General features: G+C 33.7%; 1 protein-coding gene across 1 annotated transcript in view; it reads left to right on the forward strand.

The window, feature by feature from the left end:
* Nucleotides 1-14497, forward strand: part of LOC136039060 (peroxisomal multifunctional enzyme type 2-like) — a 55772-nt gene that overhangs the window by 29151 nt on the left and 12124 nt on the right. Inside the window, exons 7-8 of the mRNA XM_065722545.1 lie at nucleotides 2522-2818; nucleotides 9603-9914. Coding sequence (XP_065578617.1) covers nucleotides 2522-2818; nucleotides 9603-9914 — 609 coding nt within the window. The remainder of the gene's footprint in view (nucleotides 1-2521; nucleotides 2819-9602; nucleotides 9915-14497) is intronic.

Raw genomic sequence — 14497 nt, forward strand, 5'->3', positions numbered from 1 at the left:
AAGCTAAGAAGACATAGTATTAGTAGAGAACAGTTGAAACAAATTAGTGTTGTGCAAATCTTTTAAATCAATTTCTTGAAATTTTTGTTTTCCGTCTCTGAAATACAAGTGTAACGCCAAAGTCAAGAACAACCCCATGTCATTCATAAAATTAGGCTTTTTTAATGACGGAAGTGAATGTGACTAGGGCCTGGCTCGGGGATGGCAATCTGGAAAAATATGATGCATACCTATGCTTATTGCATTGTTTCATATGAACCTGAATTTGCTGAAATGATAAACTTACTGATCGACTGGACATGGAAGGAATAGTAGTTTTCTATCACCTGATGAAAGGAATTCTTAGGTGGAAGAATATTTAGCTCTCTTCCGTTTCAAATTAAAGGTGGAAAATTTGGTTTTCCAGCTAGTAAAATTTTTTTTTTTAATAAATGAGCTTCCTGTTCGATCCTATTTCCACCTTTATTTAAGTTCGATTAATTTAAGTTCGATTTAAGTTCATTTATTTAAGTTCGATTCCTTATTGTCCTCTGAATATAGCTTTGAATGTTTTTTCCCGTTTTGAAAAGATTGAATTTTTGTGTTGACATGTGACATCACCATATCCTCATTTATCTTGCATTTTCTGGGGTTAGTAGGTGTAATATATGTGGCAACTAATCTAGACCCTGTCAAGTAGCAGTCCACTAAATCTGTGACGTTATTTACATCTAGTGAAATGCAAATGATAAGTAGTTAGGCTTGTCCCAAACCCCAGAAAGCAAAATTTTTCAACTAATGCAAAGCAGAAGAGAACTAGATATCTCTTTCTATAAGAATTTTCACCCCGATCCGAGATATATATCTCTTATTGGACAACTAAACTTCTGACGTCATTTACGTCATAACGTCATTTACGTCTCGTGAAATTCTAATGATAAGTAATAGGATTTGGCGGATAATCAATGTTGATATGCCAGAAATGCACTATGAATATCTTATGCTGTGTATATTAAGCGAATTTGCTAGACGGTATGAAGCTTCAGTGTTAGTTCAAGGACTTTTTTTTAACGCAACAACTGAGTCTATTCGGAAAATATGACACAAGACGGTAATTTTTTTTAAGCAAAAGCGATCACGCGACGTTACCAGGGGTATCTCAGCTGGTTGGTCGAATTGGATCTAAATATCCCGAAACAGCTTTATATATATATATATATATATATATATATATATATATATATATATATATATATATATATATATATATATATATATATATATATATATAAATTGAATCGAATTCTTGCTTTAAAAAGATTATCAATCGAAGTTCTCGTCACGTGGCTGTAACCCTCTTTAATAGCCTCTCGGACAGCATTAGGGGTCCTGATTTAGTTTCTTTATTGAAATCACAGGTCAAACAGTTTCTTCTTATTCAAGTCGTAGAGTAAGAGCGGACTCTCTGTGAAAATAATTATTTAATCTGTTTTTCTTCTTCTTTTTGTTGTCTTTTGTGGTGTCGATAATATGATTTAATTAGTTAACTGAGCCATTGAGCACAGGCCGTTTGGCCTTCTAGTTTTAGGTATGTTTAATTAATTTGTGTTGTGTATAAATTAATGAAAATAAAGGATTCTTTCTATCTATCTAATTGTAATGTAGACTCAACGGTACTTCCTTTGAGCAAGAAGCATTTTTCTTTAACTTCATTTTTGCCGGTCAGAATAGTCAACTTTTCACCTCTAATATAAAACAGAAGAAAGATCGATATTTCTTCACATGAAGGAATTTTTCTCGTCGAATGATGGGAAATTAGACTGTTTTTGCTTCCATAGCCAATCGATCACTGAGTTAATCATTTCAGAAAATTAATGTAACTCCCTCTTTAGTAATGAGTGTCATGAACCATTAGTTATTAATTTATCTTGGTTAGTGTCTTAATTTAGGGGGGTTCAACTCCTGGTGTCGCTGGTTATTTGGTCTGAACGGGATTCAATGGTGTGACTCTGTAAGCTCAACAAGAGGCCACCCAGCTTTAAATGGGTACCTGGAAAATCTGGAGGAAAAACAAGGGAAAAGTCGGATGATTTGCCCCCAACCACGCCCGGCCAAAGGCCGATTCAGGAATCAATGGAAGCAGGAATCTATCAGGATTCGGCTGAAGGCCGAATCGATGCCTTCAGCACTCCCTGTCGAAGGCATTTAATCACGAGATAGGTACCTGCGCAATGCAGACCGTGGTGAGCATGCAAAAAAATTTTTTTTTACTATTTTAAAGTACCAAATATATCACAATAAAAGGCTTAGCCACTGGATAGGTCTTCGGTCTATTCATACCTGAAAACTGCGATTTTCTAAGATTTTTCTTTTATTTGTTTCAAAATTTTGAGGTTTTAAGGGGAGCACCACATTTTCGCTATTGTTTCCAAATTTTTCAACGCTTTTTGTCTGTAAAACTTATATATTAAGTGTATTCCGATTCTTAAAGAGAGCCACACTTAAAAAGGAAAGATTAACCTTAACGTAATTTTAATTCCAGATTGTGCAGAACCTAATTGAAAACACAACATCATCTACACCAAAATCCATTAATTACGATGATCCAGTAGCCACAGCACTAAACTGGGACCCAGAAGGGGTACAGTATGAATACACCACCAAAGATGTGATTCTTTATGCCCTGGCCATTGGTGCTTCTATTGAAGATTCTAATGCTTTGGATGTACTCTATGAAGGAGGAGAAAATTTTGCACCGCTTCCCACGTTTGGGATACTTGCAGCTCAAGAGACACTGTCAAGCTCTGGTGCTCTAACGGGATCACTCCCTGGAATTGAGGTAGAGTAAAAACTTATTTTTTTTTCAAATACTTAATTCTTTAAGCTAAAATCAGTGTAAAAGGGGTGATTTTGACTTTTTAGGAGTTTTAGAATTGATGCCAACGGTAATAAAACTAATATAAAGACAAGTGATGGGTTCGAATCCGACGATATACTTTTTTTAGTGTCCGTAATGAAAGACTAAGAATAGATTCCTTTATCGGCAGAAGTTAAATGCATAGAGAAATCAATGTGATCATGGGGGCTATTTTACGTAGGAGCTTCAAATTGACGCCAACAATAATTAAACTGATGTCAAGACAAAATCTAATCCAATTCATTTAATCAGTAACTGGCTGTAACCCTAGGGAACTCTAGTTTATGGGAAACATGTTCGTTTGTTTGTAAATTCACCTAAGGTGTACAAACAAGTAACATGGCCTGACTTGCTTAGATCTTTGAGTATTAGACACCAATCTCTCGGTCATTGGATCGAGCCCGCCGTAAGGCGTAAATCAAACGTAAAGGATGGCTTGTGACAGCACAAGGGTTAAAGGTGCGGGAAGGGAATGTTCGCTGATTCAACCCTGTTTGTCGCAAGGAAGTGAGTTTCTTGAGTTTATCTTGAATTTATCAAGTGTCTTGAATTAGTTGAAGTGAAGTGTCTTTTTTTTCGCCATTGCTCGAATATCTTTTTTTAGATTAATAATATGAAAAAGCTTCGTTTTCTTAAAGAGTTAAAGAGGCTGCGTCCCGGAGTCGAACCTTAAAACGTACAGGAATTAGGAGAGGCAGTAGGGGGGCTGCCGCCCCCAAACCCCCCGCTTTTAAAGACTCTTTTATACAGGTTTTTTGTTGTGGGGGGACTTCATTGTTACTAATTACTAGTTTCGGCGCAATGGTTCTCCTGTCCTCTTGTGTTTAACATTTTTCGAAGTTATTCCATTATTCATTCATTTCAATTTTTTGTTAATTAAAAGAGGGCCTTTCCAAAGCCAAGAGCGGGGGGTTAGGGGGCGGCAGCCCCCCACAACAAAAAACCTGTATAAAAGAGTCTTTAAAAGCGGGGGTTTGGGGGGCGGCAGCCCCCCTACTGCCTCTCCTAATTCCTGTACGTTTTAAGGTTCGACTTTGGGACGCTGCCTCTTTAACTCTTTAAGAAAACGAAGTTTTTTCATATTATTTCTGTACGTTTTTCTACAATCCATGGTGGATGTAATTTAATAATAATTTTCCATGTTTATTTTCTCGCTTTCTGTATCAATAAATTCAAACTGACAAAATTATCTAATTTTGATAATTTTAATAGTTTAGCAGCTTAATTAAAAATTTAGCAGCTAGTGGTTTTTACCCACCCGCCTCCGGTTTATGGGCCAAGCGCGCTTCCGCTGCGCCAAGCTGCTGTTATGCTTGTTATCAAACAAGTTATTACAATAGAAAATTTCACCAACGGCTTCAATTAGGAAATCAATTTAAATGGTTCTTTTAACTTGCTTCCATCAAGCCTTACCCCCGCTTCAGTATAAATTCTTGTGAACATTCCAGTATGTAATTCTGATCACATGTTTCCATGTTTATTTTCTCCCTTTCTGTATCAATAAATTCAAACTGACAAAATTACCTAATTTTACAAATTTTAAAAAGTTAGCAGCTAGCGGTTTCGATCCGCCGACCTCTGGGTTATGGGCCCAGCACGCTTCCGCTGCGCCAAACTGCTGTTACTGTAACAATTTTTCAAACAAGTGATGTTATTACAAGAGAAAATTTTACCTTCAATGGGGAAATGGGTTTTTCTAAGCTAGAAAATCGGGGGGTTAAGATTTTCCGACGAAACTTTTCAGGAAAATTACTCGGAGAATTCCGCGTCGAATGAGTCTTCGTACACCCAGATCCGATGTCAGGCTGTGACCTGTAGGCGTCGAGGGAAAAAAAGAAGGAGAACATGAACATTATGTGGCTATGCGTGGTTTCTGGAAAACAGATCGAGCTGAAATTTCGCAGATAAGCTCCTGGGCCCTAGGGGACCTTAACTTGTGAATTTCAGCCCGATCGGACAACGTTATAGGGGGGGGGGGGTGGGGTTGGGTGGTCGAAACTTTCGGCCAGATTTTCCCCATGAAGGAAAAGTCGGAGGGGGATGAAATTTGGCAGGTTTCTTAGTTGGAGTTCGGGTTACGAAATGCATCCCTCCCCATCCCTCTGCGACCACTATAACCGAAGATCGCTTAACATTGTCGTGGTTCGCCTCTTTAAAGAGGCACGAGTGTGCCTCCTTGATGTTAGACCAACATTGCTGTTTTGCAGCAAAAAAGAACAGAAATAGGGACTTTTCTTTATCTACTTGATTCCGTTTGGGTATTTCTCTTCAATCTTCGTAAAAGACCATGCGCTCAAGTTTTTATGCCTGATGTCCAACAGAACCCTGCAACTTGTACGAAAAAGGGATAAATGAACGTGATTGGCTCAAAACCTATTGATTGAGAAAATGAATTACAATAGAAGAAAGAACTTAGCATTACGAAGTTTGGATGTTCAACAATAAGGATATTTGATACACAACCGATTTTCCTTGATCTTTTCTTGTGTATTTGGGTCTCTTTTTCCAAGGAGATATTTGGCACACACACACAATTTTCTGTAATCTTTTCTTGTTCATTCGGGAATTTTTCTTGTTCTTTTCTTGTTCAAATATCTCCTTTCTTCAAGGAGATATTTGATACTCAAACAATTTCCTTTGATCTTTTCTTGTGTATTTGGGTTTCCTTTCTTCAAGGAGATATTTGATACTCAAAAAATTTTCCGTAATCTTTTCTTGTGTATTTGGGTCTCCTTTCTCCTAGAAGATATTTGATACACAAACAATTTTCTGTAATCTTTTCTTGTGTATTTGGATCTCCTTTATCCAAGGAGATATTTGATACTCAAACAATTTTCCGTAATCTTTTGTTGGATCTCCTTTATCCAAGGAGATATTTGATACTCAAACAATTTTCCGTAATCTTTTCTTGTGCATTTGGGTCTCCTTTCTCCAAGAAGATATTTGATACACAAACAATTCTCTGTAAACTTTTCTTGTGTATTTGGATCTCCTTTATCCAAGGAGATATTTGATACTCAAACAATTTTCCGTAATCTTTTCTTGTGCATTTGGGTCTCCTTTCTCCAAGAAGATATTTGATACTCAAACAATTTTCTGTAATCTTTTCTTGTGTATTTGGATCTCCTTTATCCAAGGAAATATTTGATACTCAAACAATTTTCCGTAATCTTTTCTTGTGTATTTGGATCTCCTTTTTCCAAGGAGATATTTGATACACAAACAATTTTCCGTAATCTTTTCTTGTGCATTTGGGTCTTTTCTCCAAGGAGTGAAGTAAATGAGGTTAAAGTCGACCGGAAAGTCCCTTCAAGGAAACTGTTTAGAAATGAAACTATGTCGGACACATTTTGAATCTATCTTATTTCTTCAATAAATCGAAGCATAAATAATCATATATAAAGGAGACGTTTTTGAAAATATTGTTGAATATCCTAATTTCGTAATGCTAGGTCCTGTTTTCTATTGTAATTTATTTTCTCAAAATACAGATTTTTAGCCTTACTGTATTATACTCAAGTAGGGCCATGAAAAGTAAGCAAGAAGACATTAACTCTTCTGTGTGGGCAAATACGCCCTACGCTAAGAAATAAGTTGTTAATTTATCACTGCACACAATGTTTATTGGCATTTTTTTTTAGCTTTTAGTTTTCAGGTTTTATAGTCTATATTTTCCGACTCTGTTTCTGTCAAGGGGTTATTTTACTACTCAGAAGAGGTACAACATCTTCTGTTACTTTATTTAGGCAATACGAACTTACTACAAACTTTGCATTTTCTTCTGATTGACATCAACGAGTTCTATAACCACTGATTCAATGCGATCGTCCATCATAATAAACAACAATTAAATAATAAAGACTCCAGGCCATGGGGTCCTTATAAGAATCAATTACAATTATAACATCAAATAGAAAGATACAGTTAAAGCTATGAATGATTAGAAAAAACTCAAAACGAACATGAATTAATGAATGATCCAGTCAAACTTCGAACGAAGAGAAGCAGCCACAAATACCATTAGAGCTACATTCCTTCTGGAGTCTCTAAAGGCCTTTGCATTATTTGTGCTTCACTAAAAATTATCAGTGTCTTTTTGTTGTTTAGTTTGTGTTTTTTTTTCTTGTTTAATATTCCAAAATTGTCTTTAGTTTATTTTATTTTTCCTCCATTGTTCGAAGGTCTTTGTTTCCATAAATGTACAACTGTCTTAATTTTGCATAACAAGGTGTACAGTTGCTAAATTTATTTATTTGTTATTCTAAGCTTTATAGCCGCTAAAGTGGCTAGAAGGCTTAGATTGGCTTCCCTATAAAAGTGATTATAAATATTTATCAAAAGGTTTAAAAACATTGGGTGTCAACTGGGAAGGAGTTGCGTTGTCCTGATCTTGAGCCCCCTAATCTTGATTAAAACCAATTATTGGGGATTTTTTTCGTAGGGAAGTTCCTTTATTGTGTTCAAAAAGGAAAAAGCTGGAAAAGGATATGTCTTTTTTCTATTTGTGAAATAACTAAAGTCACTTTTTCGGGAGCATAGTCGTGGCCGGCCCCTGATATTTTTTTCCATTTTGGAAACGCTAAGATTTGTTTGTTTACATTTGAATTCATTTATCCTCAGTTATCCTACGTTTTCGGGGGTTGGGAGGTGTAACTTATCCAATAACTAATCAAGTCTGTTTCGAGTAGTATTCTTCCTTACGTTATTTACGTCTCGTAAAACGCTAAGGGTAAGTAATCCAGCTTGTTGGATAAGTAATATTGAAATGTTCAAATGGGCTGCTTATATTATTTCATCTTTAGGTTTCTAGCAATGTATGCAACTAATTACATATTTGCTGTTAAGTATAATAATAATTATTTTCATAGGAGCAGCATGCTACGTCATCAATTTGTATTATTTTTATTCAATAATTTTGGTTTATCTTTCAATTCTGATATTATTAATTGTATTATAATATATCCATTATAATTATAAACAGTATTATAATATAATAATAATCCTTTTCGTCTCCTACTCCTACTCTTTCCTTCATGAAAAGATATCCTATCCTTTTTTCATCCTTTATTTAAGGTCTATATATTTATTACCTTATTTGGTTTTTTTCAAATAAAAAAAAATGGATTAAAGTTTAAAAGGATTTTTTTTTAACTTAAGTAAACCCAAAAGGAAGGTTTGTAAATTAAAGTAAAATCAAATATAAATTGACACAAAATTGAAACTTAAAAGGAAGATATTTACATTAAATTAAAGCCTGAAAGAAAAATTTTATAATAACATAAAACTTAAAATAAAATTAAAATCGATACTTAAAAAGACTTTTTTAATTGAGTTCAAAATAATAACTAAATAGAAAATTTTCTAATGTAACAAAAATTAAAACTTAAATTAAATTTTAATTTAAATTAAATCAAATTAAAACTTTACAAAAAAAATTCTTATGCCGACCAATAGTGTGCGTAGCTCAGGTACCGGCTTCACGATTCTCTGCCTTCGGCTGGGGGTGCTCTGCCTCATTTTTTTTCTGGTTTCATTCCAAGGCCATTATGATATTAGCAAATCAGTCTGTTGGTAGTATCCAAAGAAGGGCTGTTGAAGCAATTTTCAAAATGTATGAGGTACCGAATAATATCTGATTGTCAAAACCTCTCAGATTCCTTTGTAATATGAAAACTTTTTCTTTTTGGCATGCTTGAGAGTTGAAATCGTTGTTTGAGCGTCTGTTTTGGGTTAGCCCATTGGATAGCGCATATATCATGTTGTTTATAAGGATAGGATAAAGATCTTTCAGAGCCATTGATGGCGCATAGGGTGCCTGTTGCAGAAATTAGCCCTGATAGGGGAATTACGCCTGTTAGGGTCCAACACGGACCATAGGCTCCGGATTGCCAAGCAAACTTTATTCTACTTTCTGTGATAATTCTGTCTTTTATGCTTCATGTCTTTTCCCCCATCTTAGTAATGATAATTTAAAAAGAATTCTGATAAATTATTTCAATTATTGTAAATTTCTTCTGTATCTTCCACCTTGGTCAAAAAACCGGATTCTTGTTAGAAATTTTCTAGTTCCTAATATAACTTTAAAGTTGGAGATTTCACAGAAAACTCCACAGTGCAACTTCTGCGTGCCTATCCCCTCACCACCGTCTTATCCGTTTTTCTCGTTGATTTTTTGTGTGTATTTTTTTTTTATTTTTTTATTCTTACTCTTATATACTTATATTTTTTATATATTCAAATACTTATACTTGTATTACTTTTATATTTTCGATTCCCGTTCCCGTGGGTTAGCTTTCGTTCTTTATTAGGTTGTAGCGGATCCCAGAAAAAAAATATCAGAAAAAAATATTCTAAAAATACATGGCATGAAGCAACTTAAAAAGGGGTAACTCTCCTTTGAAAGTTGAATTCTCTTTCGGACAAAAAGCATTCGTCCGAAAAGCATTAGCAAATTAAACTAATTAATTTTGCTTAACAAGTTAACACTTAATTTCAGTTAATAAAAGCAAATTGATTTTGTGTGGGTATTTGTTTTTCTCTGTGTTTTTTTTTTATTTATTCTTACTCCACTATTTTTACTTTATGTACAGTGTGGGTGAAAAATAAATAAATAAAGCACCAACCCACTATGCTACTACAGTTTTATACAGTTATTGTAATACATCTTTACCGTTCCATATAAAATAATTTTTTATCATAATTGCAGTTTGATCTATCCAAAGTCCTCCATGGAGAACAATACCTTGAAGTTCTGAAGCCCTTGCGAGGTGAAGCTATACTAACATCAAAGCTTAAAATAACTGATTTGGTGGATAAGAAATCTGGTGCCCTCATAGTCTGCGATGTTGAAACAAGGGATGAAAGTGATGAATTGGTCATGCGAAACCAGTTTAACATTTTTGTAGTAGGCGCTGGTAATTTTGGCGGAAAGCGTCAGTCAGATAAGATAGTTCCGACAGTGGAGCCCCCTAAAAGGAAGCCAGATGCTGTTGTCGAGTATAAAACTTTTTCTAATCAGGTATTTTGGATTTTCGTCATTTTTTACTTTAAGTGAAGCGGGTGTCGCATATATTCGAAGTAGATAACTTCGTAGACCACACTGCCTTTCCTTGACGAAAGTAAAACAGTTCAAAATATGGATGAAAACTTTTTATTGACAATGATGTTTCGAATGTCAATGATTTATTGACTGGATGTTTCGAACACATATATTGCTATATATTACACATATATATTACACATATTTTACTGCTGATGATGAACACTGTATATGTGTTTGAAATATCCAGTTAAATAATTTTATATCTATTCATTGTCAATAAAAAAGTTTTCATCCATATTTTGAAGTGTTTTACTTTCGTCGCATGTATTGGCTTCCAGTAAATTTAATATAGTATTTAGGATTTTTTAATCGTAAAAAAAAATAATAAAAAAAAAATATCCACCCCCGCAAGGTTTTATTCTCGGAAATGCAGGAAGAAAAAAAACAAGCAAAAGATCTATAGAGAGAAACAATGTAGGGAGAAAGACAAACAAAGAAAAAACTAAAAAAGAGGCGGAAGCAAAAAAGATAAATAAAACTCACATACCCACAAAAATGGGGAAATACCTATCAACCACCAACATACTAATTGCTAAAAACCAGGTCAGATTAAAGTGTCATGTCCAATAAGTCACGATTTTATAACATTTGTCTTTTGGTTATCTCAAAAATTATTAAATTTTTTCACCAGTATTAAATTTTAATTAAATTAAATTAATTAATTTTATTAAATTTATTTTAATTTTATAAATTTAACTAATTAATTTTATTAAATTTTACTAATGTTGCCACGTTGAACCGTGAAATTCGAACTCAAATTATCAACCACTTTCAACCTGGACTCCAGTTTGAACTTCCCTGAAGTAATGATTTTAGAACTTTTTTGAGAAAATATTTTAGTTTTAAAGATTGTATTTTAATATGAGTTCTTTTATATTCTTCGTTTTTATTTTTCATTTGTTTTGCTGACGGCCCTTGGATATAGGATCGAAATATTCATTTAAAGTTGCATTCCACTGTATAATAAAAAAAAAATTGCCAATTATATTGTGTTTTGCCAATGTTACCACGTTGAATCATGAAATTCCAACTTGAACTACATCAACTGGGTTCAACCAGGACTCCTGGTTGGACTGTTTTGAGAAAATGTTTTGGTTTTCAAGATTATACTTTTATGTGAGTTCTTTTATATTCTTCGTTTTTATTTTTCATTTGTTTTGCTGAGGACGGCCCTTAGATATAGGGTCGAAATATTCATTTAAAGTTACATTCCACTGTCTCATGTAAAATATTTGCCAAGTATATTATATTTTGCCAATTTTACCACGTTGAATCATGAAATTCAAGCTTAAACTACATCAACCGGGTCACCAGGACTCCTGGTTGGACTGTTTTGAGAAAAGATTTTGGTTTTCAAGATTATACTTTAATGTGAGTTCTTTTATATTCTTCGTTTTTATTTTTCATTTGTTTTGCTGAGGACGGCCCTTGGATATAGAGTCGAAATATTCATTTAAAGTTGCATTCTACTGTCTCATAAAAAAAATTTGCCAATTTTATTGTGTTTTGCCGATGTTACCACGTTGAATCATGAAATTCCAACTTAGACTATATCAACCGGATTCAACCAGGACTCCTTGTTGGACTGTTTTGAGAAAATGTTTTGGTTTTCAAGATTATATTTTACGGCCCTTGGATATAGGGTCAAAATATTCATTTAAAGTTGCATTCCACTGTCTCATGTAAAATATTTGCCAATTATATTATATTTTGCCAATGTTACCACGTTGAATCATGAGATTCCAACTTAAACTACATCAACTGGGTTCAACCAGGACTCCTGATTGGACTGTTTTTATTATGTGCTTTGGGAATGAAGCACATTATTATATGCTTCATTCCCAAGCATATCTATTTATTATTCCTATTTCATACATCATCATACATACATACATACATACATACATCATACATGTACATACATACATATACATGTACATACATATACATGTACATACATATACATGTACATACATGTACATACATACATGTACATACATACATATACATACATACATACATCATACATGTACATACATACATATACATGTACATACATATACATGTACATACATATACATGTACATACATATACATGTACATACATACATGTACATACATACATACATCATACATACATACATCATACATGTACATACATACATATACATGTACATACATGTACATATATACATGTACATACATACATGTACATACATACATATACATACATACATACATCATACATACATACATCATACATGTACATACATACATATACATGTACATACATGTACATACATACATGTACATACATACATATACATACATACATACATCATACATACATGTATTTTCTTGTTGTTACAACCACAGTGCCCAACTTTTATTACGATAAAGTAATTGACCCAGGATTTGTAATAAAATTGCACATGTTGTTTACGTTATTCTGAGCAATGATCCAGTGTATATATATATTTATATATATATCACTTACGGCGATTTTTGCGTTTGTTTAATGTAAGCAAAATCGATCTTTTGATCACGGATCTTGCGACAAGACTCTTGTTGAGAAGTTTATTGACTCTTTAGCCAATAATTAAAGGATTTAAAACCAAAAACAACAATGAGCTTGTCTACTGCGCCTGCGCTAATCCCATCTTTTCGCTTTTGGTGGTTTCCCGATACTAGCCGACTAGCTAGTGCAGCAGTGCATTACAAAGAAGCTTACACTGACACAATCTTTCGGCCTCACAAACGGATCTTGTGTGAAGATATACTCTTTAGCCAGTAAGCCTAAAGATCTCTTTGAGCTTCAAAATCGTCTGAAGGCAATGTCAATAGCGTTTTCCAAAGTTCTGAACATAATACAAATCTTTAAAGGGTAAAATTCTAGTTAATTGACTTCTTGCTATCTCAGAAAGGGTTTAGGTTAGGAAAATAAAACTGTCAGGGATGGGCCTACAGGCTAAAGTATGTCCCGGGAAGGTATTTTAAAGTACTCACCTCTACTCCTTCTCCCTCAAGAGTGCCCTGAAATTTGCCCAAATGACAGATCTATACCTATTGAAATTTTGACAAAACAACATTTTACCCTATTCTCTGCCTTTAGTTCTGAAAATGCAATTCTTGTTATTTGAGTAAAATTTTGAGCCATATCAATGTTTTTTTCTTCAGAATTTAAGAAATGTATTTGCATATCTTTAAAACCTTATAAAATGGAATTTAGCAAAGTTATGAAGCTGAAAACAATTTTGTTGTACTTCAATTAAGCAGAAAATCTATTTCGCAAGGTTTCACTTTTCTAACACACATATTTTTAAAGGTCATCAAAGGTCAGGGCCATCAAGAGGGAGAAGGAGTGGAGGTAGTTGCTTCAAAAACCTTCCCGGGACATACTTTAGTCTGTAGATTCATCCCTGAAAGTTTCATTTTCCTAACCTAAACCCTTTTTGAGATAGCAAGAAGTCAATTAAATAGAATTTTACCCTTTAAAGATCAACAATTGGCGACGAAAGGCTCAGTGGTCTGATGCTCAATAAAAAGACTTTTTATTAATAATAATAAAATTTAATTATTATAATTTAATGAAAAGATCGTTGGATTTTGATGATACGGTTGATATTTTTGAAAAAAAATTAGAACTCGTCAATTCACAGTGTTGGAATAGAATAGTAAATTTTCGAATAGTAAAATTTGCTAGAATAGTAAAGTTATTTAGAATAACTTTCCTACTTAAGTTCTTTCTGTGTTTATTAAACACTTTTAAATTGCTTCTTATTATTATTAGTCGACTTTGGGAGAGGACTATGCAAACCACTGTGAAGAAATATTGTTCTTGAACAACTTTGACCTGGCCACTCTAGGGGGCCCATAGAGGTTTTTAGCCCCCCCCCTTCTTAGTTCGGAATGAAATGACGCCGCTTAAGTTAAGATAATGCGAAATGAACTCTATGATAAACTAATAACGTGAGCAAAATAAAAGTTTACATAATTTATTTTGAATTTATTTCGAATTTATTTTTAATCATTTAAGTTCTATCATTAAGGTAGTTATATCGTTTAGCTCACTCATTATGTTCTCTAACTGAATCTTAAATCACTTAAACCAATACAGCGAGACTCATTATCTTGCTTCCAAGCTAGAAGAAAGTTTAAATAAAGAAACTGTACAAGGAACGTTCCAAGCCAAGCCAAGTTTTTTTTTAATCACATTCCAAGCCAAGCTCTATAGCTAAGAAGCTCCTAGCATTCCCTGCCTTTTGAAATCTGTATATTTGTCATCAACTCTCTAGGATTAAGTTCCTTCTTAACAAGAATCAATTCTCATAAAATTTTCGAAGAAGGTCATACTAAGACAAAATGCAACTAAAGAATATGAGTAACTTACGAGAATGGAAACGCATTTCAGAAAATTATCAACGCCATCTAGCATTTCCCGTTTCTCAGCAATATTTTGGTGTAATAATATGGCAGAGAAGTATAGTTTATCTCAGTTT

The sequence above is a fragment of the Artemia franciscana genome, chromosome 19, assembly GCF_032884065.1.
Source record: "Artemia franciscana chromosome 19, ASM3288406v1, whole genome shotgun sequence".
Classification (NCBI taxonomy): domain Eukaryota; kingdom Metazoa; phylum Arthropoda; class Branchiopoda; order Anostraca; family Artemiidae; genus Artemia; species Artemia franciscana.